Below are 21366 nucleotides of genomic sequence, written 5' to 3'. Positions count from 1 at the left end.
GGCCTTTTCCTAGTCCTGCTGCTGACATCTCTGCATCATTTTTACCAAAATGAAAGGAAACGTTTGATTTGCTCGCCACTTACGAGTGTGGGGCAATTTAGTCACTATTATTAACCCAATCCAGCTGCAGCAGTCAATGCTTAGTAGTTCTTCGCTATTTTCGGTGCACTATGAACTATGGTCTTGCATTGTTCAATGTAATCTGCTTTTGAACCCTCCCTTCACAATGCCGACCAAAATTTAAAAATTAAATTAAATGAAATTAGTTGTTTGCCTCTGAAACTTACACATTCGCATACCATGAGCTGTGACACGTAAAGAACAAGAATGAACGTTTCCTTTCCGCAGTAACCGAATTTAACATTGGTTTACAGGACCAGAACTTAGGTTGAAACTATGTACAGTGAACAAGCATTATTCATAGATAAATATTTATTAAATTAGCAACTGTGTAAAAGTTTGTTTTGTTCGAGTCATATTAAAATAGTTTAAAAATGTATACACATTTACATACAATGGCTGGTAACAGAAATCAAGTAAAACTGGTCACCATTATGTTTCCGAGATCGTAACTTTTGCGAACTATTGTGACTCTCAAAAGTTGTGCGGCAATGTGTGCATTTAAAGCTTCCAGTTGAGGCTGCCTGTGCCAACTACACGGTGGAACAACTCCGCAGGTGGCTGGGTCGAAACGATTACTCGTTCTGCAACATGGAACAGACAATTGTGGAGGCAAATTGTAATTGTAACTCTCATTTATGTGAGTCTGACAAGTTTGGTAATTAAGGAATTATGTCATGCGCACGTTTGCCATTCAGAAGGTCCCTTGTAGTAACTGGCTGTGTGAGGTGGAGCGTTGTTGATTGCATTGGCTACAATGGTTACCTTGGGTTTCCTCTGTCACATTCTGTGTCCCGAATATTGCATTTTTGCAATTGGCATTTAATTTTGAAATCTGCTAAGTTGAGCATTGTGCTTATGCACGCTGCACTCCCATTGTTGGATTGTTGCAGCTCAAGGCAGGCTAGTAGAGATTTTAGGTGACCTTGGACACCCAAGGTGTTCCAAACTTGACACTTTCCCACGGCCCACATGAAAAGGTGACTGGCTACCGCAAAATGATAATGAAATACTAGTTCGCTCCAATGAGGTCTGGGCCCAACCGCTTGTCCTGGAATAGCTGGCTCGCCCACAAAGGGCACGTCAGAAGGACTGCCCGGAAGGACGACTTGACGCTCTCAAAAGCGTATCAGTGCATTGTCAGGTTAATGAATACTTGGAACATGCCTCCTGGCAGCCGGTCAAGCGGTCTGTCTCGTCCCCCGTGGCCAAAGGACGTGTGTGAATACCAGCTCAGAGCGATGGAAAGTGCAAAAGTTTGCCAGCACTTTGAGTTTAATACATGCTATTGAATAGGGGGAGTAAACAAGGTTTTGCCGACAATTATCGAGCATACGCCCCGTGGGCCGCCACGGCGTCCCGTTTTCCTTTTGGCAGCTTGTGGGCTCTGTGGGTAATTAACAGTTGTACGTCAATATTTGCAGTGGTAGCCGTTGGCATCTAAATGAAAATCTCCACCTGACATGAGACACTATTTGCCTCTCATTAGATTTAATTACCATTTCACGTGGCTGTCAAAACAATTCGGCTTTTAGTGTATTATGCTCTGCGAGATATGATAAACATTTGGTCAGAGTCATGTTCCTGCATCGAAATTCTGAATTAAAGTTTAGTGAACGGAAAGTTTTGGTTGGGACGTAGATGCCAATCCCATAATAACGAAATTAGGGTCGTCTGCTCAAAATTGAACTGTCACAGGTATTATTACCAACTGACCGCAGTTGACAATGCCGGAGGAGCGAGCCTTACATCCTATCAAACAGGTTCGAGGGGCAACCCCCCGACTGACACTGAAAGCTCGGGTTCGGAACACAGCTATTAGCAGCAAGGAACTCAGCTTTGTGTTGCCGACGCCTGCGTCCTGATCCTCTGTGGCATTTGCATGTTTACAACCACAACCTGCAACACGTTGTGTTTTGAATGCTTTGGCGGCAAACACTCGTGGCCTCGTGAATATAAAAGCGAAGTCCCATGCTGGCAGCCAAACAGTTCCGTGCTTGACAGCAACCCGCGCGCTCCTCCGTGGAAACCCAGAGACTTTCGACAGTGGATTACAACTTTGAATGAGGTGTTAGAAGCAACCGATACTCCTGTAGTCCTAGTCCGTCGGTCGGTGGTGTTCAGAGTATCTGTGGCTTTGTGTGCGGGTGATTCTCCAAAACATAAATCAAAAATTTAATCAATCACACGTGCCGAATTGCAGTTTCCCATAGTCTCGTCGCTATTCCCGGGCAATTAAGTATACGCCAGGTAAGCCCGCCTTGCAGCACTGTGTCCCAATCCCTGTGACCTATTAAGGTCTGGTGGAGCAGTTCGGCTCGTAGTGGAATGCGGTCACTCGGAATGCCTGCATCCTGGTGCCCAAGTAACTCCTCGACTTTATGGCCGCATTAAGGCATATACAGGGACAAAATAGCAAAGCACGTTCTGAGTGCAAGTGCAAAAGTAACGACTTTAAAGTGCCTGCCAACGGGACAAGTTACGATAATGGCGAAAAATTCAAATTTCTCGCATCCTGACCTACAGAGTTCCCACTCTCCATCCAGCACTAGGTGGGTTTTTGATATCCAATTTTAACGGCAGCATTCGCTGGCATAATACAAATTTATCGTAAGCGCATTAAATTTTTAGCCGCCGCAAGTTTTCTCCGTTCCCTTCCTTTCTTTAATCGACATGTAGAGACAAAGAGTCTTCGCAGCAGTTAACATGTCTAAGTAAGCTCTAAGTTGCCCTCAGATCTGCCTTTTGTGTGTCCCGGACTGAGCAGACTGAGGAGCCATGTTGTGCATTTTTATTACGATTACACAGCTCACACATGGCAGGAAGTACTGGAGCGGGATGGGTTGCAATCATCCCCTAGGAACCCCTAGAAAATCCCTCGTGAGGCTCCGTCATAAATTCTAAATTTGACAAATACATAAAATTGGAAGGGGGACTTGATGGGAAGCTCAATCCATTTGTGCACTGGTTTTGTGGATCTATAATCGGATTTAACATATTTTTCATCCCGAACGAAAAGTGCTCTATGGGGATTCAATATTCCATACGATTTCGATATTGATAGCTAAAATGTTGTAGCTTTATAGTTTGCATCTGGAAAATTATACATTTTCAGCCGATGAGTGTTTAAAATATACTCATTTATAAGGTTTTACATTCTCTCGTGGTATATCGAAGTTTGTGGCAAATACAAAATAATATTGTTGCCAGAATATTTTAGCAACTGATGAATTGCATATGAGTTAGATGAGGTTTCCTTGATTCTTACAAGAAAAAGAATGATTTAAGTCCCTTATTATTTGGTTTTAACACTTATTTGAGGCAAGACCAATTGCACTCCAGCCAGCTCTGCCCTTAGGGATACCACCATTGCCAAGGAACGCTCCACCTTGCATCTCCATCTGAGTAATAGGCCGTACTAGGAACCCACGTCGCAAAACGCAGTATCAATTTGGACTCATATTGCCTACGCTTACAGCTCTCTTTCATCAAATTCATTCGCTTAATTGTATTTTTTCAATTGTTTTTCCAAGTATTTCTTTCTTGAGATGAAAAGCCAACAGACAGTCGGCGAAAAAGGTTTGTTTATTTCGTATTTTTCAACAGCATGAGGGTGCTCGGTAATCGGAAACCGCAACTGTTTGCTTAACTCCCTCCGAGATTGCATAATTAATTTCACATAAAGCCCAGTCGAGTTTAACTTCTTAAAGCCGTTCTTTGGGAAGCAGCTCCTAGGTGACGCGGCTGCTCCCTCACATTCACCTGTCGCCTTCATCCCCTAATGTATGTACACAGTCGCTTGTAAATGCTTGTGCTCCATATGTTTATGCTAGATTAAACGGTTCTCCTGCCAAACTGCGAATGGGAATAAAAGACACGCGCGCACACACACGCACACACACGCACAGCTATGCAGATGGCCCTGTAGGTATGCCAGCTTTTTTATTGTATCTTAAGCTGGGCCAGCTTCGCAGCTCCTCGGGGACCAGGCTCGGGCGCACACTATTTCATAATGGAGTCTAGACCGGATGCCTGAAGTGCGATGGCATTTACCATAGTTTGCATTTCTACGCTCCCTGTGCTTTGGGGCTTCTTGTCGAATCGAGTTGGTATTAAAGTCAGGCCTTCTGAGTGAGGTTCATTAATCCCACCGCATTCACAGTCGCCTGTCATGGACAAGAGAGCTCGAGAGGCTGCTTGTCTCTGAAGGCTATTAATTATATGCGACTCATTTAATTGATAAACTTAATGCCGGTGGGCATTTTGGTCTTCATACCTTCGGCATACTACAGTGCTCTGGATGTTGCAGCTGACACCTTCAAGAACGAGCCATTTGCTGTGGCTGAGTGTGTACTTCGAATCACTCATACGCACTGTGGTATGCAATGGCTTATCCCTGAGAATTCCGGCAGCTGGCGTGAATTGCAATCCGTATGCAAAGCGCAAATTGAAAATGCACACGTGAGCAATAGGGGCATGAAAGGGGGATTGGCACCAAAAGTGAGAACCAAAGTGGCAACTTAATGCTCTCGAAATGGCAAAACTGCACGTCTCTAAAATTGTTTTTGTTTTTGTTTTTGTCTTATTGTTGTATTAAAATTAAAAGCAAATAAAAGGTTCAAAGCTTCCACTTGGCCTGACAACCGTCCTTTTTCGTTTTGAACAGAACATTAGAGGACGCAAAAGAACACGACCTGGCCCTATGTGCGAGTTCGTGTTTCCGCCCTAATGCCTCCATTTCCACTTATTTTAATAGTTTTTGCTCTTTTCCGGACGGCACTTGTGGGCCTCTTTTCCGCCAATGGCTTCATTGAAATTTGGGCACACACACGGGCGGAATACTTGTGGGTGAGCAGGCTCTTGTTGCGGCCGCATTTGATTAAAGTGCTGGGCCATGTTTGTTGTCTTCCACTCTTCACTCTCGGCCATGATTATCATCTCGATGGGAATTTGTGTTTGGGTTTGTGCTGATTTTATGGTCCGGCGGATTTCTCTCTTTTGGCTTTTCCCATCAGCCTCCAGTGTCCTTTTTTTCCAGCGTTATTGAAATTTTATTGTACGAAATGGTATCAATGAGCGAGAGGTGCAGCACGTTTGATTCTCCTTTATGACCATTAAATGCTTGCCAACAGTACTACGAAGTTTCCGGGAATGCGAGTTCAGCCAAAGCAAACAGGAATCGCATTCGCATTATATTAAAAGCAATTTGAACTTTTGAGACAAATGCCCATTTCGCCCACTGCTGCCAGAGAGTGAGACGGGTGGAGCGCGCAGTGGCACGTTTCTCGACTAGATTTTATAATGGATGAGCCGAAAGTATGCCAAATGCGCCTTAGCTCGGCGTCCCTATACATCTATGCAGCACAATTTGCAGTAATTGCACAGCGATTCAAGACACCGCTCGTGGAAAATGTTTCCCTTCAAACAGGAAATTAATCTAGGACAGCACAGCCCACGGACTCACGAACACGGCTCGGAGGACCAAAGCGGCCAGTGGGAAGCTGTTATGGCTCTTTGCGCTGCAACCTAATTAACGTGAACAACTCAGTCACATTAACAATGCATACTCACGTTGAAATTGTTTATAATTTGATAACACGCCTGAGTGAGCAGGGCGGTGCCTGCTCGAAGTTTGCACTCGATCAAGTGGAAAATCAAAACTAAAGACAAGGAGAGAGTACACCAGCAGATGCCTCTGGGTTGGGGGATGCATTCCCAGAGGGGGGGAGCGTTGGCCAACCTAATCCAACTCACCGCTCGCCAAAACTTTGCTCGGTTCAATTTCAAAGTGTCAAATGCAGTCAGGCACATAGAAAACCCTGAATGAAGACGGAATATTCTGCAAGTCCATAGATCGCTGTCATCGCTTAGCAGAGATGAGGAAAAAGTGCCTCGGTTATTGTCAAAACACCGTGCTCATGAGCAGCCTGTCAGAGCAGTCGAAAGGGTACACAAGGCCGCTGGACCCATGGATATATGCTAGAAAAAAATGGAAAGCCATCAGCATATGCCTCAATGAATCACTCGCAATATACATGGGCGTCCCCCAATCCACGCGCCGGAGCTATTGACAATCTCGGCAAACTTCCGCCGACCGGCTGCCCCTTTTGTTGCCACTTTTCCTGGCTATCCAGCGCCGTTTCGCTTTTTCCAACCAAATACCAGCCCTCTGCGGCAAAGCAATCAATAAGTTCGTATATACGTGAACCAACCCTCAGATCCAACAGCATACTGCTCCACTGCTAAAGTGGGTTCTCTAAAAGTTGAGCTGCCGTTTTTTGTCTTTTGGTTTTGCAACGGCGGCAAACATGATGATAATATCAAATTGAGTTGAGTTGAGTTTTTCATCGCTCTGCCTTCAAACATTTACGGCGCGAAAGTGGCTAAGTGTTATTCAAAAATCGATTCCAGGCCGCGGTCTGCCAATCTCCCACCTCAAACACGACAAATCTGACCAGCTTTTATGGGCTGATAAAGCAATTAATTTCAAATCGCCACGGGCAGGCAGATAAGGGGAGATGGAAAAAGAAATCAGATCTGAACCTGATAGGCAATTTTGGGTTCAAAGGACAAAATCATCCAGGAGAGAGGGCCACAATCAGGGACCTCATCAGCGCCGATAAAGATTACGTATATTATTATGTTAATCGACATTATGATGACAGTCATAAGCGCCTCATCAGACTGGGCAGGCAAAATCTGCTTTCTCCGTCGGTTGTCCTTTCGACTCGGGTTCCTTTCCCGGCTGCTTTAAACACCCAACATCGCGACCACCACCCACCCAGACACACAAATCTCTTTATAATCGTCCCAGCCCCGTCGTCTTTGAGAAGGGAAATGTTAGCCTAGGAGCGGGCGTGTCCAGGAAGTCGGGTCGGGTCATTTTAAGGATGGTTGGGATTCTTGAAGTGCGGGGGGTGTGGTGTATGGTTGGCCGTAGGGCTTTGTGCCTCACTTATACATTTTTATTTGTTGGCATTCCACAATTTATTTTATATCTTTTCCAGCGGCCGTGGCAACTTCTGCCAGTTGGCTATTCTGCCTGTTTGTCCGTAAGTCTGTCCGTCCGTCAATTTGCTGGCTTTCGCAACGCTCTGTCAATGCCTGACGGCCTTTTTTTGGAGGCGTAGCGGCTGCTCGTTCTCAGGTCGTTACACTTTAAGAAAGTTTGAAGCCGTAAGGCGGCATCGCTGGAATCTCGTCAAAGGAAGCCGTACACACCGCCGTACGGGGAAGAATTACAAGAGGCCTAATCAAATTATGCCCACTTTGTTGACCGCTGACGTGGGACTGCCACATAATACAAAAGAAAGTAGGTTATGCTGAAAGCGGAAGATGTGCTCATTAGCCCAGATGTAAGTGAAGTGCTGATCTGATTGTCGGCTTTTCGGGCTGCCATTAATGGCATGTCCTAATGCCGGGACAACGGGACGTATGTGCAATATATGTCCCTGAAACATCGCAGTTTGACAGCCCCGCGCTTATTGGCCAAAGTCTGTTTCCCTATACGTTCTGGTATTCCAAGAGTGCTGCTGTGCGTTTGGGCTTCGGGGACCCAGTGCTCCGAATGCCAGGAATGCTGTTTGTGATTTTTCTTTCCGCTTTCCATTTAACATTTTTCACCGTGTCGCAGAGGAGTTTTCCCCGCTTTCCACTGGATCTTTTTGTTTGCTCGTGTTTCCGTCTTTTTCCCGCCATCTCCTGCTGTTTCCCGAAGTCACTCACGCGGAAAGCGCGTTGCGTGCTTTATGAATCTGCCCTGGCACTGCTTCTCTATTACGTTCTAGACAACTTGAACTGGTTCTCTGTCTCCGTTTGCGTATCCGTCTCCGTCACCGTCTTCGTTTCGTCCGTGAGCTTCTGCTCGTTTCCGGTGGATTCTTAGCTGCGTCCTTTGTGGATGGGTCCTTCCATTGCTACGTCTCCAGCGTCCCGCGGCATTCGTGTTTATTAAGTCTAATTCAATTTTGCGTGAATTTTATTTGTTGCATACATTAGGGCCGCTGACGTTGAAACGTCCCCCCCGGATCCGGATTCTGGGAACTAAGGTGCTGTGCCGTCGTCACAGTTGTAATTACACACTTAGCAATTTAGAGTGTTCTCTTATGAAGTTTTTAATTAAAACTTTGATAAATTAGCTCAATTTATATCCAGCCAGATATATACCATTTAACAAAAGCGACCCATCCCAACCCATTCTATCTGGATTATCATTCTCTCCCTTTGCGGGAGCTGATTTCATGTTGGTGTGCATTTCTTTGAGAGTGCAGATTTCCCATTTTAATTGAAATTTACCAAGGAGGTCTTCCTCTTTGAAAGTGCGGAGACGTGCATGGCTAGATAAAAGGCGAGAAAATAAGTACTGGGGAAAAATGTAAATAAATATGCCTTTCGTGGTCACAAGAAATTGGTTCACGTCAGCACAACTACTCTCTGCTCTCCAGCCCCCACTTTCTCCGCTTAGGGCAATCGAATTTGGCCAAGTTGTGAAAGCGATCCTTTTCATATTCGCCAGAAATTGCATTCTATCTTATTTGTATCGGTTCTTTGTAAATGGAAATTTATGGTTGTGACAACACTTCCACATTTGTTTCAATTATTCACAGTTCCAATGAAACGGAAAGCAGCTACATGCATATAAATTCAGCTCAACTGCCAAGTGCGAATTCGTTTGACATTGAAGAGAAATTTCTGGGGATTTCAAGTGCTGTTCGCAAACTTATAAGTTTTTACCGCTCTTGACATAGTCGCGTGGACAAAGTAAGCCCGCTCGAGCAGCCGAAATTGTCAAGCAAACATATGCTCGCAATTTCCCGCCCTGAAAACTGCGAAAGTGGCCCCAAGTGGGTCACAATCGGGCCAAGTCAAATCAATTGACGCAAAGACGCGTCTGCACACACAGCCATTGTCGTCGTGTTTGCTGCCAACACGATTAACCCACAAATGGCCAGGCAGACGTGCTCCTTTGGATACTCCTTCTCGGTGAGATTGTGGCAAGTCCGACTACCACTGACATTGCAAACGCAATGGCATCTGCAGCTGAATCTTTAGCTGTTGCAGTTGCTATTTCTGTTTCGAGGAACGTGGCCACTCAAGGAGAGCCCGCTTCGTGCTCGCTTCTTACCATTTCCACTTTGTCATTACTTCGATTCCCCAGCCAACGGGGCGAATGGGTAACGAGCTGTGATGGGAACTGGCTAGGTACTTTCGCGCCGGTACCTTTTCAATCTATTTCAGTTACCGGCGCTTTTCGAAACATTTCCCGACGCTCAATTCAAAATTGGTATTCAAGTATATGGGTTCCACTATACCCCCGGTAAAATGTCGATCGAAAAAACCCGAGTTAATTAAATAGCAATGGCATAGGATGTCAAGATAAAGTGAACAAGCTGAAAAAATTTAAATTTTTAGTTTAAAAGTTAGTACTTAAACATGATACTTAATTTATCCGTAGATATATTAGCTATTTTTGCTAAGCCGGATATACGCATCACTCTTTTGACCAAAACACAAGCGCAAAGGCGAAACTAGGTGAGACCTACGGCGTTCCCGGTATCTGTGGTGTGTTTGTGTTTAATTTGTGCCAGCTGTTGACAATCAATGACGACCCTCCAGGACTCGCTGGCCATCGGCACCTGCTGACCCAGGAAGCCCCTGCCGGCTTTTCCTTATCGCGCGCCTGATTAAGTTTTTGCATTAATTTCTACACCCTTGATGGCGCTATCCTGGTACTCGTCCTTGGCTTGTTTGCCCAGCCATTAGCCTGGGATTCTGTGACCTGCGGGCTGTTTGAGCGGATCCTTGGGGTTGCAGGCTGCCAGCGAGTGCCTAACCTTCTTGCCAGCCATGCAGTAGCTGCCACTGCGTTCAGCTTTCGCCCTGCTGGCTTTTCATGCTTCGGTTGCAATCGAATTTATTGGATCCCCTTTTTAGCCACCTCGCAGAAGCAGTTCTCATCAGCCGAAGTAGATTACTAAATTTGCGTGCGGAACCTTTTCTTGATTGCAAAATCGCAAAGAACTCGATTAGAGTGCTTTCAGCGAATCTTTGGGCAAGGGCTATAGAAAACATGTCTATCAAATCGATAAAATACCAACGCTAAGCAGTTTTTGAAAAAGCTCAGCTGCTCGCAAAGTATATTAGGAAATATCCGCTTTAGCTCCTGATTCTGATCCTGTTTCTCTTCCCATTGTCCAATTAGCCGCGTCACCAGCCTTATGGCTTTGGCTCAGGCTCGCCCATTTGCATCAGATTCGTGTTACTGCAGTTAATTTGTTGTTTCTGCAGCTAAGTTTTCACTCCACACAGTTGGCTCATAACAGGGCCGAAGGGGACTTTGGGCTTCGCAGGCGGCATAATGAGCACGGTGCGAAGGAGTAATTTCAACACGCAGTTTTAGGCGGTATAAAAAGATTTTCGCTTAATTGTACATATACATGTATTAGTAAGTTAAGCGTTTAAAAATTCCTCTTCTACTGAAACTTTTTTGTAAGAAAGTAAGGAGTGGTATTAAAAATATAATATTACAGTGGTTCACCTTGGTGTTACCTGCTCATCCAAGGATAACGGTTCGCGGCGCCCATCCGTAATCGAATTCATGGCATCCCTTCGTGCCGCAGAGATTATTATAGGCTACACCGCCCGATACGTGTGTAAGGTGTGAGGCACTGCGGGTCGGAGCTCAGATGGACGAATCGGAGCTGTCATCATCGCAGTAATCAACAGTTTAACGGCATCGTCTGGTGGCCCAGATACTGCGTCGCCACTTTGCAATCGCTAAGCTGGTCCTGCAGCCAACTACAACTACCCTGGCTTGTAGAGGGGGTATGGACCAGAAAACAAGGGGTAGAGGGAGTGATAATGTGGTCCTGACCAGAATCATACCCATAAAATCATTTCTTTATCGCTGGGTCTTTTCCGGGCCCATTAGTAGTTCAAATTCATCGCCATAAATCCCCGAATCGGTGAAAACGGAGCTAATTCCTTCGCATGCATGGGGGCTTGGATGTTTGGTGTTTGGGGTCAGATGGTAAGTGACGCGCCGTTCGGCATGCAACATAAAAGCTTATTTTATGATTTAAGCACCACAAGGCCACATCTCACAGCACGAGCAGCCATATTGCAAATGTTAATCGCACATAAAACGTAATCTTTAATGGTGTTCAAAAGCCCAGGTCCCTCAACCCCCATAATATTGGGAAATTTCTGTATATGTATTATGTGTTGTGGAATTCACATTAACAAACGGCAAACTAATCAAGTCGAACGAAAACCCACTGCAATTAGTTGTGGTTGAGAAGTGGCTAACCGGAGAATTCCAAGTCATTTAAGAAGTTTAGGTTCAGTTAAGATTCCAGGGAACTCAAAGCGATAGCTTTTTGCAATTACGAAGTTGAGCGTCGGGTTTTACGTAATAAATAAATTTTAATTACTTCATTTGGTATATTAATAAGCGCCAGGAAAATGCATAGTAGGTATTGAACACAAATTTTAAAACAGTAGGCGTTGTACAAGAAATTGTTTCATATTATAAGTATAATGCCAAGATTTTCACATATATTTTCGAAGATATACAAATTCATAATATTTTAGTGAAATCCTAATTCGGTTAGTTACATTAATATATAAAGTAATAATATATAATATATATAATAAGTAATAATATCTAAAAGTAATTATAAGGGATTATTGTTTGCATAGGTGTGCAAATAAATTTACTTATTTTTCAAAATAATTTTAATATATATTTAACAGAGAAAACGCCATAGTAGAGTTCCACGACTATCAGATACCCATTACTCAGTTGTTAGAGCGAACGAGAGATTATAAAATTTTCGAAAATATCGGGAATATCGGGTTAAGCGGCAAACCGTTTTTTGGCAAATCGATAGAAATTGACTAGACTAATAAGAAAATTAACAAGAGAAAACGCTATAGTCGAGTTCCCCGACTATCAGATACCCGTTACGAACAACAAATTTTTGACATTTTTTTGGCATATTGATATAAATAGGGGAAAAAAAGAATTAAATGAAATTAAATTAAACAATGAAATAACATTAAGTATCGGGTCAACAAACTGGGCTGCGTCTGTCTTTAGAATTTGTATTTCCATTCTTTAAGCTTTTATAGATTTTGCGATCTCGACGGACAGACGGACGGTCAGTGCCAGTCTCGGTCATAATATTTATACTTTCTACCTGCTACATACTTTTCAACGAATCTAATATACCCTTTTACTCTACGAGTATCAAATAATAAACTAGAGAGAACGCTATAGTCGAGTTCCCCGACTATCTGATACCCGTTACTCAGCTAGTGGAAGTGCCAAGGAGAGTCATTAACACTGACAGTTTTTGGCGGCCTGTGGGCGTTAGAGTGGGCGTGGCAAAAAGTTTTTTTGCAAATCAATAGAAATTTACAAGTCTAACAAAAAAATGAAAAAATATTAAAACATTTTTCAAAAGTGTGCGCGTGACAGTTTTGAGCGGATTGTGGGCGTTAGAGTGGACGTGGCAACATGAATCGATAAACTTGCACTGCGTCTATGTCTCTGGAGTCTGTATGCTTAATCTCAACTTTCTAGCTTCTGTAGTTCCTGAGATCTCGACGTTCATACGGACAGATGGACGGACAGACGGACATGGCCAGATCGACTCGGTTACTGATCCTGATCAAGAATATATATACTTTATATGGTCGGAAACGCTTCCTTCTGCCTGTTAAAAATTATCAAAACACTTTTTATACCCGTTACTCGTAGAGTAAAAGGGTATACTAGATTCGTTGAAAAGTATGTAACAGAGACATAGAAGAAGCGCAAGTTTGTCGATTCATGTTTCCACGCCCACTCTAACGCCCACAATCCGCCCAAAACTGCCACCCGCACACTTTTGAAAAATGTTTCGATATTTTTTAATTTTTGTAAGACTTGCAAATTTCTATCGATTTGCAAAAAAAAACTTTTTGCCACGGCCACTCTATCAATAATGGAATATTGATAGAAAACCATTACAGCTTTGTTGTTTTAGAGCTCTACCAAGCGCACAAAACGGTCACGCCCACAAATTGAAGAATTAAAAAATTTTTTTTTTTAGTTTCTACCGATATTCCAGAAAATTTAGAAATTCCTTATTCGCACTTCCATTAGCTTAGTAACGGGTATCTAACAGTCGAGGAACTCGGGGACTCGAATTGTTTTCAATTACCAAGATGCTATGACCTGTAAATATATGAGTTATTTCTGTCATTGTGAAACGTGCAGGAAGCTAAAACAGCTTGAGACTATTTCTGCTTACAAAAGGAGTTTAAGTGTTTTAAATGTTTAAGGCCTCTTACTCAGACTATTTCGCATCAAATTAATGGTTTCTTTATACTGCCTTATTTTTATTACAAGTAAGCCCTTTCCAATATTTCAAGGCATATCAATCAGTTATCTTGATCAATGGACTTGGTAAGCAGTTCTCACAGTGTTACGGCTGATGACTGGAGCTTAACGCACATGTCCATCATCTGCAACCAAGGCGGCCAGCACGGATGGCTGGTGCGTCAAAGCGGAAGTAGTTCTGAACCAAAGCAGGCCAAAGTCCCTAGAGCCGATCCGGAGTTTGCAATTTTTCGCGGGCTTTCGTGATATGTCGGATTAACTTTTGATATCCCTGCGGTACTTGAGGCATTTTAATCAACTGGCAACGCAGCAGGACGCTTTGGAATGCGGCTAATAAATATTTATAAATGCTGTCCCGCACAAATCGTTTGACGTGATCCGCCTGTTTTCGCAAATATGAAAGTTTAGAATTCTCCGGCTGGCCAGAAGCGAGTGTCAGCACATCCCCAGCCCTGGCCCTTTTGGCCACTGCCCTCCTGCCCAGTTGATGTCCTTAAGCCCCTGTGCTCGCTTGTTATCGTGTCATATGCTATCCTGGCCATTAGCAACAAGTGCAGAGAGTCCCAGCGTCGCGGCAACAAGCAAATGTGCTTTTGATGACATTTTAAACGGCTTTGGGCGCAGGAATGCATTCGATCTCTCTTATCCTCTACGAAACTAATCATTAAGATGCTCAGCACACATATGCCTCCTCCGGGCGCTGACTCCATTTTACCTTCGCCACAAGGGCCAGTTGAGCAGATTCGCAATAATCGAGGAAAGGGGCGGTAACACAAATTGATTTCCAGGAAACCAAAAAGGGAACGTCAGAGCCCAATATTTTCATACTTTTTTTGTGCGTCTGTTGTGATGGCAACCTTGCATTTTCTAACTGCTCGAGCAAACACGTTCCCAAAAGTTTTGAGGTCCTCTGCCCTTTGAGTTGTTGATGACATATTTCCGTAGTCCGAGGTCCTTGGTCCGCAGTCGGGATGATAAAAACAAAAAATGTCAACAACAGGAACGCTTTTATTTGCGGAAAACAGAAAAATTAATTCAAGTTTGGTTCTTTCGGCTTGCTTTAAAATGTAAAGCGGAAACTTTTGGCCGGGGCTTGGCCTTCTTTTATGTTTTCCACAGCTGTTGTCAGTTGTCTTTGGCGTGGGCCTAGTAGATTTAATTAAATTTTTGTACAGAAAAACATTTTGTAGGCTACTGCGTGTGCGAAACTTTGTGCCTGTTGCCTGGGATTCAGAAATCTGTTGAAAATAGAGTTCTCATGGGGGCAAATCGGCGACAGCACTGGGTTTTAACATTGATATTTAAATTTTCTAATTTACTCTACCCGTGGGAAATTCCCCCCTTCCATTTCCATTCCGTTATATCATTATCCGCACGCTTTCGGCTTATCTGAATCACATCCACACGCTATTTCACAAGGCATTATGCTGTGCAAACAGTATGTCCCACAGGGCGTATGAAATGCTCCCGTTTTGCAGGATAGATGCAAATTAATATGCATTTCTATGCTGCTGCTGCTGCTGCTGCTGCTGCTACTGGGCTGAAAACAACAAACTAAATCTTCCGTGCTGGTGGTTTTCCATTAAAAATTATCCCGAACACAATGTAAATAGTTGTGAATTTACAAGGATGCCTGCCCTCGCAAGTGCAGCTCAAGTTCAGGTAGTTTTTGCATTTCGAAATTTGGTCAGACGAGAAATTAAAAGCCCTGTGAAACGCTTAAGGCCAGCCCCACATGCTTTTGATATTCTCTAAGTTTGCCTGCAAGGTCGAAGTAAGTATGGGCGGAACAACAAACCCAACTTGAGTGCTGAGCGAATGATTATGAAAGTGCCCCAACGCTTTGACTTCGAGATCTAAAAGTCATAAGTCCGTGTGGATATTTTTCATCTGCTGAAACTACAGCCGTAACCACTGCCGCACAAGCACAGGCAGTGCAAACGAGCCGGCCATTAATGCACTCCGCCAGGTGATTGGGTCATAAACCACCTGTCCTGGGAGGCAAGTGCAGGTCACCTCTTTGCAGGTGAGGCGCCAAGCATCGGAGCAGTTTGCTAGTTTTCACTCTGATTCATTAGCCCCGGAGTAATTAACAGCCGGTGCAGCCTGCACACTTAAATTGATCCTTATTATCTGCACGCGGGACGGAACTCAGTCAGTTGGGCGTCTAACCGAATTTGCCACTCATGAGCGCCAGCAAACTGTGCAGTTGATGGCAATAAATTGCATTTGCTGGAAAACCTAATTACATTAAGTTGCAATTACGGGAACAGAGAGCGCCGGAGGATTGGCCAGGTGCACATGACACAGGTGCAAATGGTCCTCCGCTGGCTGGCTTTAAGAAAAAATGCAATATTCCTGCAAATTGAATTGGATGCACTTAGCCTGCACATTACATCACATGCAAACTGGAAGGCCGAACGGCCGAATGGATGTGCGCTTGGCACTCCACCGCTCACTGTGTTTGTCTGCTGCTTTATGGGGCCCACATACGTTTTCGATTCCTGTTTTCGCCCCCATAGCGGCCTCCTCTATTGGAGGGTCTTAGTTGTATCAATGTGTGTATCCAGATGCCATACGTTCCTCTGATTTGCGGGGCGAGCACGTGAGCAGATTATGATTACATGCAGCGAGCTGCATTCCACTGCAGTTTCAGATACTTCGAGCCCGGTCATCGCATCCTTTGGTAAAGCCAATCAGAGGCAGCAAACAGAAATAGATGGGGTTCAAAGTTTTGAAAGTACATTTTCAGATTCAAATGTCTTCGAGTGGGTTAAATTATGAAAACTATAACTTTGATACTTGATTTGAATGCGATTACACTATTGTCTTAAAGTTATCCTTAAAATAATAATACATTTTATTTACACACTTGCTAAGGTTCGGAGTTGAAGCTGAGTTCCATTATTAGTACTTAGTGCAGTATATGGGGGATACTTTAAACTTATGTGTATAAATTAAATATTTAAAGTACTACTAATTTTTATAAGATATTATAAGCATAGGTCCGAAGTTAATTATAGATCGTACGTAAAAGTAAAAAACCGAGCTTAACTTCGGCCTATTTGTTTGCATCCACAGTTTCGCACTACTTCGCGACGGGAAGCGGAAGTCTAGCTGCCTGTTGCCGTCTCTGTAGTTGGCTCTGCAGTGGTAGTGGCCATGGTGAAGGTGTAGCTGGAACACTAAGCTGGCAGCGGAAATCGAGGAAGTGTTGGGACCTATGATGCCCCGACTCCGGCTTAAGCACACAAATCCGTCATAATGCAGCGCTGAGGCCAGCGGAACAAGCAAATAGAAGCCATCGCACTTCAGGGCCAACGCAGGAACAATCGCAGGACAAGGGTGCTCCGCTTGACGACTAGCGATTTCCAAACAAGAGACGTCGACAAAGCGACCAGCGACATGGCGGACCTAGAGCGCATTCGCCTCGTCCTTCTGGGCGGCGCCGGCGTGGGCAAGAGCTCCATTGTGAAGCGCTTCCTGTTCAAAACCTACACGGACAAATATCGTGCCACTGTCGAGGATCTCTACAATCGCGAGTACGACCTGGGAGGCGTCACACTGAAGGTGAGTACGGCCCGATTCCTCGAATGCCTGAGTCCCTGAGTCTCCGAGTCCGTTTACAATGCAGTACCAACCCGGCTCAGCCAAGTGTGCGCCCGCTTTTTGTCCCTGTTTGGTGACATTTCAAGTGGAAGTTTGGTGTAATTGGTTTATAAGAGTTGAAATGTCAGAAATGCACTCCCAACTATGTTCCTTAATACTCGTCTTAAAAGCCATTCTGGTCCTGCAATACCGTGATTCCGTCACACACAAATTGATAAAAAAAGATTTACTATTAAGTATCGGGCTGAAACATTAAATACTGATTTTTTCGCACACAGCATGGCTCAATTCCGGTTCAGCGTTACGCATAGTGAATATAAGTTCGGATAGGCCATAGTTTAATTATAAATTATCAGGAGTCCGGGCAATACGATTACTGAGAGTTGTTAGAGTCAAAGTTAACTTAAGTTAAGTTAACTCTGAGTAAATAAGCAATCGCTGCTACCTACCTGTATGCCTCATTTATTAATTCGGCATAGTTCCCAAACAAATTAAACTGACTGCAATAGGTCGACTTAATTTACCCAATCACCGTTGTGGTCATCAGCTCGACGGGAATGCCATGCCCGCAAATTAGGCAGAAATCTACTAATTGGATGTCTAGAGAACATTCACAGCACAGGCCTCCGCAGGCTTTACACTCCATATGCAAAGTAGTAGGCAGGACACGTGTGTTTCTGGTCTCCTGGCAATTGAGTAGCTCCCTGAAAGCCTATTTGGAGTGGAGCAGGCAGGAATGGTTGGCGGTCTGTGGGGTCGACGGTTTGAGCCACCTATGCCAGAGGCGGAACTCAGGAAGATTACATATGTATATTAAAGATGAAAACGCAAATTGAACGAATGAATCTCTACTGGCTTAAACGCACTTACGACAGTCTTCGCAAATAGTTTCCAGCCCTTCCCTTCACCCCGACCGACTGACTGACAAACTGACTGACAGCTTGTGGGCGAAGACTCATTAATCAAATTTGCACACGCTCAAAACAGCGGAAGCAACTTGGAAAATGTGGCCCTCTTCTCAGCCTGCAGAGCCACTAGTGTTGCCGGCGGAAGAATTCCGGACTGGCGTGCCCTAGTACGCTACTTAAGAGCGCGATTAATGGGTAATAACTTGTGCCGTGCCAGGGGAAAAACGAGTATACCGGAAACTGATAACTGCTGTGTATTATTTTAATCGAGCCCTTATCTACGGATAACCATAAGGGAATTGATAGCACGGGAGGGGGAGCGCCGTGAAACCTGGCATCACAGCTGCCTATGACGCAGCCTTACGGGCATGTCATGAAATGGAAAACTTCTGATGGAACATCATTCACTGCTCCGCTGGAGCTGATTATACGCTGTTCAAACTTGTCTTACACCACAAGCACATGTTTGGGGAACAAAAGTTGCTGGGAAAGTTGATTAATAGGTGGCCCGCCTGGCTGGCTGGCTGGAGCTGGTGAGCTTCATTATCGGGACTCTAGCTGGCCAAATTGATTCCTGGTGGTGCTTTGGTGACACTGGCTCTCTAGGAGGCGGCGCCGTTGCCAGGCTCTTCTCTTCGATTTAATTAATTTCATTTTAGCGACCGATGGGTGCGCATCCATTACTTAACTCAGGAGCTGTCACCCGACCCTAAAGTGATTTATTCCCGGCCACCTTGGGTGCAGTCTCCAGTCTTTCAGGTGGCCAAGTGCATCCACATCTAGTTAGCCTCCACCATTGGCCGTTAAGGTTCGCTTTCCAAATTCCAGGAGCGCCCGCTGCCAGCTGAGACTGATTGCCGGAGCTGCATGTGGCCATAAAACGGCCACATTTTATTGCACTAAACGATATTTGGCCTTTAAACGCAATTTCGTGCATGTACGTGGATGTGCAAGTTCGCACAGCAGGACGCTTTTGATGACTTAAACATGGATGGTAGGACAAAGGCGGGCAGGCAAACAATAGACGAGTGACCGGGAATGGTGTCAAAGATATAACTTGTGTCATTCTGCAAAGTGTTTTAATAAAGTTTACTCATTTCGGCCAGACAATGCGTTACAAATTTGAGTCACCATCGCCAAGGCTGTCAACAAGAGGAGATCACACTGACAGGGCTAAATGGTTGGGTTCCCCTCTGGCTCTTTGGCTTTCTGGCCTCCCCGTGCCAATGACATTCCGGATCGCGTTCGATGCGTATCGCGTACTCCACGCGGCATTATAACCAACATAACAGATGCTGACACGGGGATTAGTTGGCTTCAACCAGGAGTCACGACCCCGGGGCCACCGCCTTGGGCGATGGCCAGACAACCGGACACCACCGACTGTGCGGGCATTCGTCCCTATGCTTTCCACGGACATATCGTTTGAAAAGCACTCCAATAAATGTCCTGCGCCAACAGCAGTGATGATGAAATGATGGGAAAAAAGGTTCCATACCATATTTGTATTGTCTGTATTTATAGTCCTAGAATTTAATGCCAGATTTACTTTAAATTTAAATTCTTAACTTTGGCTACACAGTAGCCTCTTATCCGCTTAACTAATATTCTAATATTCCAATAAATATTAACAAAGAAGGTTTGCTTTTTTTGCTGAATTTGCCGTATGGGCAATATAATATTATATCGCTAAAGCTTAACAAAACTTTAGCTCTTAAGCCCTATTTCCGTGTCATTAAAGAATTTGAAAAGACTATACCATTAGAGCACTTTGTCGCCACTAACAAAGTTAATAAACGATGTGCGGCAATATCTTTCCACAAAATAAACAAGAGAGAACGCTATCTGATACCCGTTACTCACCTAGTGGATGTGCGGGGGAGAAATTTCCAGTGACAGTTTTTGGCGGTTTGTGGGCGCTAGAATATTTTTCACAAATTTACAAGACTAACAAAAATGTGAAAATATATGAAAACTTTTTTCAAAAGGGTGGTCGTGGCTGTTTTGGGCGGTATGTGGGCGTTTCAGCATCAGTTAACAAACTTGCCCTGCGTCTATGTCTCTGGAATAGCAAGCATAATCTCATTTTTCTAGCTTTTATAGTTCCGAAAATTTTGACGTTCATACGGACGGACAGACAGACCGTCGGACAGACGGACATGACCAGATCGACACGGCTATTGACCCTGATCAAGAATATATATGGTCGTTTATGGTGGTTTATATGGTTAGAAACGCTTTCTTTTGCCCGTTACATACTTTTCCACGAATTTAGTATACTCCACGAGTAACGGGTATAAATATACAGCTTCCATGATATTATAGGATTATTGGAACCTTTTTATATTAGCTTGTACGAAGCTGTAATGGTTTTCCATCGATATTCCATTAATTTTTAGATCTTTACTATAACATCGGATATGATGATACAAATTGTAAAACCCTTTCCAAGGGTATAGCCATACTTAGCAAATCTTGGATAATACCTTTTCGTCGGTCCTTTAGCAACAGCACCTTTTTTAACTGACACCTTTCAACCAAGAGACTTTCGCTTTATTAAAATCGATCGTTGAAATATTTAATTGAATTATTGGGCATCACACAAATATGTATAAATCGTACTAAACGAACTCACTAGTATTGCTTAACTTTCCGATAAGATCAATAGTCTAAAGTGGGGCACAAAAAGTAATCGAACTGATTTGCTTAAATATTCATATAATTGAGCTTCATGTTTCTCTTTCATGTTGCTGCCTTCAATCAAAATACCTGCATAATGAAAATGGGAAGATAGAATATCGTGAATGAATAATTCACTTTTTGTTGTTTAAACTGAACGTCAGTGATCTGAAACGCGGCGGGTTAAATTAAAATCGGCGAACGCTTCATGCGGACACGGAATCTCATTGATGGCCGTTTACTGCCGGGAAGCGACCATTCAAATTTAATTATGCGTAATTTCATCCTTTGCAGGTGGACATCTTGGACACGTCGGGTGACATGCAGTTCCCGGCCATGCGGCGCCTGTCCATCGCAACGGCCCACGCGTTCATGCTCGTCTACGCGGCCACATCCGCGCCCAGCTTCCAGTGTGTGAAGCAGTGCTTCGAGGAGATCCGCGAGCAGCGCGGCGACTTCCAGGTGAGGTACACGTGCAGCTGCACTATGCACCCAGCACTCAGCAGTCAGCACTCCTGCATTTTGCATGTAATCAGAGGCGCCTGAAATGCGAAAGCCTGAAAGGACTCTCGACGTGCGCCACAATCCGAAAAGCAATTATAAATGTTCCCCTCTGTGGCTGAGGGGTCAAGCCGAGCGGCAGAGGTTTAGGCTTTTTGCTCG

The 21366-nt window shown here is 44.2% G+C and overlaps 1 protein-coding gene across 1 annotated transcript in view; it reads left to right on the top strand.

The window, feature by feature from the left end:
- The first annotated feature begins 2276 nt into the window (after window positions 1-2276).
- The window catches only part of LOC122625881 (GTP-binding protein Di-Ras2), a 30523-nt gene continuing 11433 nt past the window's right edge, over window positions 2277-21366 (top strand). Inside the window, exons 1-3 of the mRNA XM_043805930.1 lie at window positions 2277-2370; window positions 16589-17077; window positions 20998-21165. Of these exons, the coding sequence (XP_043661865.1) occupies window positions 16913-17077; window positions 20998-21165 (333 nt within the window). The 5' untranslated portion in view covers window positions 2277-2370; window positions 16589-16912. The remainder of the gene's footprint in view (window positions 2371-16588; window positions 17078-20997; window positions 21166-21366) is intronic.

The sequence above is a fragment of the Drosophila teissieri genome, chromosome 2L (genome assembly GCF_016746235.2).
Source record: "Drosophila teissieri strain GT53w chromosome 2L, Prin_Dtei_1.1, whole genome shotgun sequence".
NCBI classification, from domain to species: Eukaryota; Metazoa; Arthropoda; class Insecta; order Diptera; family Drosophilidae; genus Drosophila; species Drosophila teissieri.
This window is presented reverse-complemented; position numbering and strand designations above follow the sequence as displayed.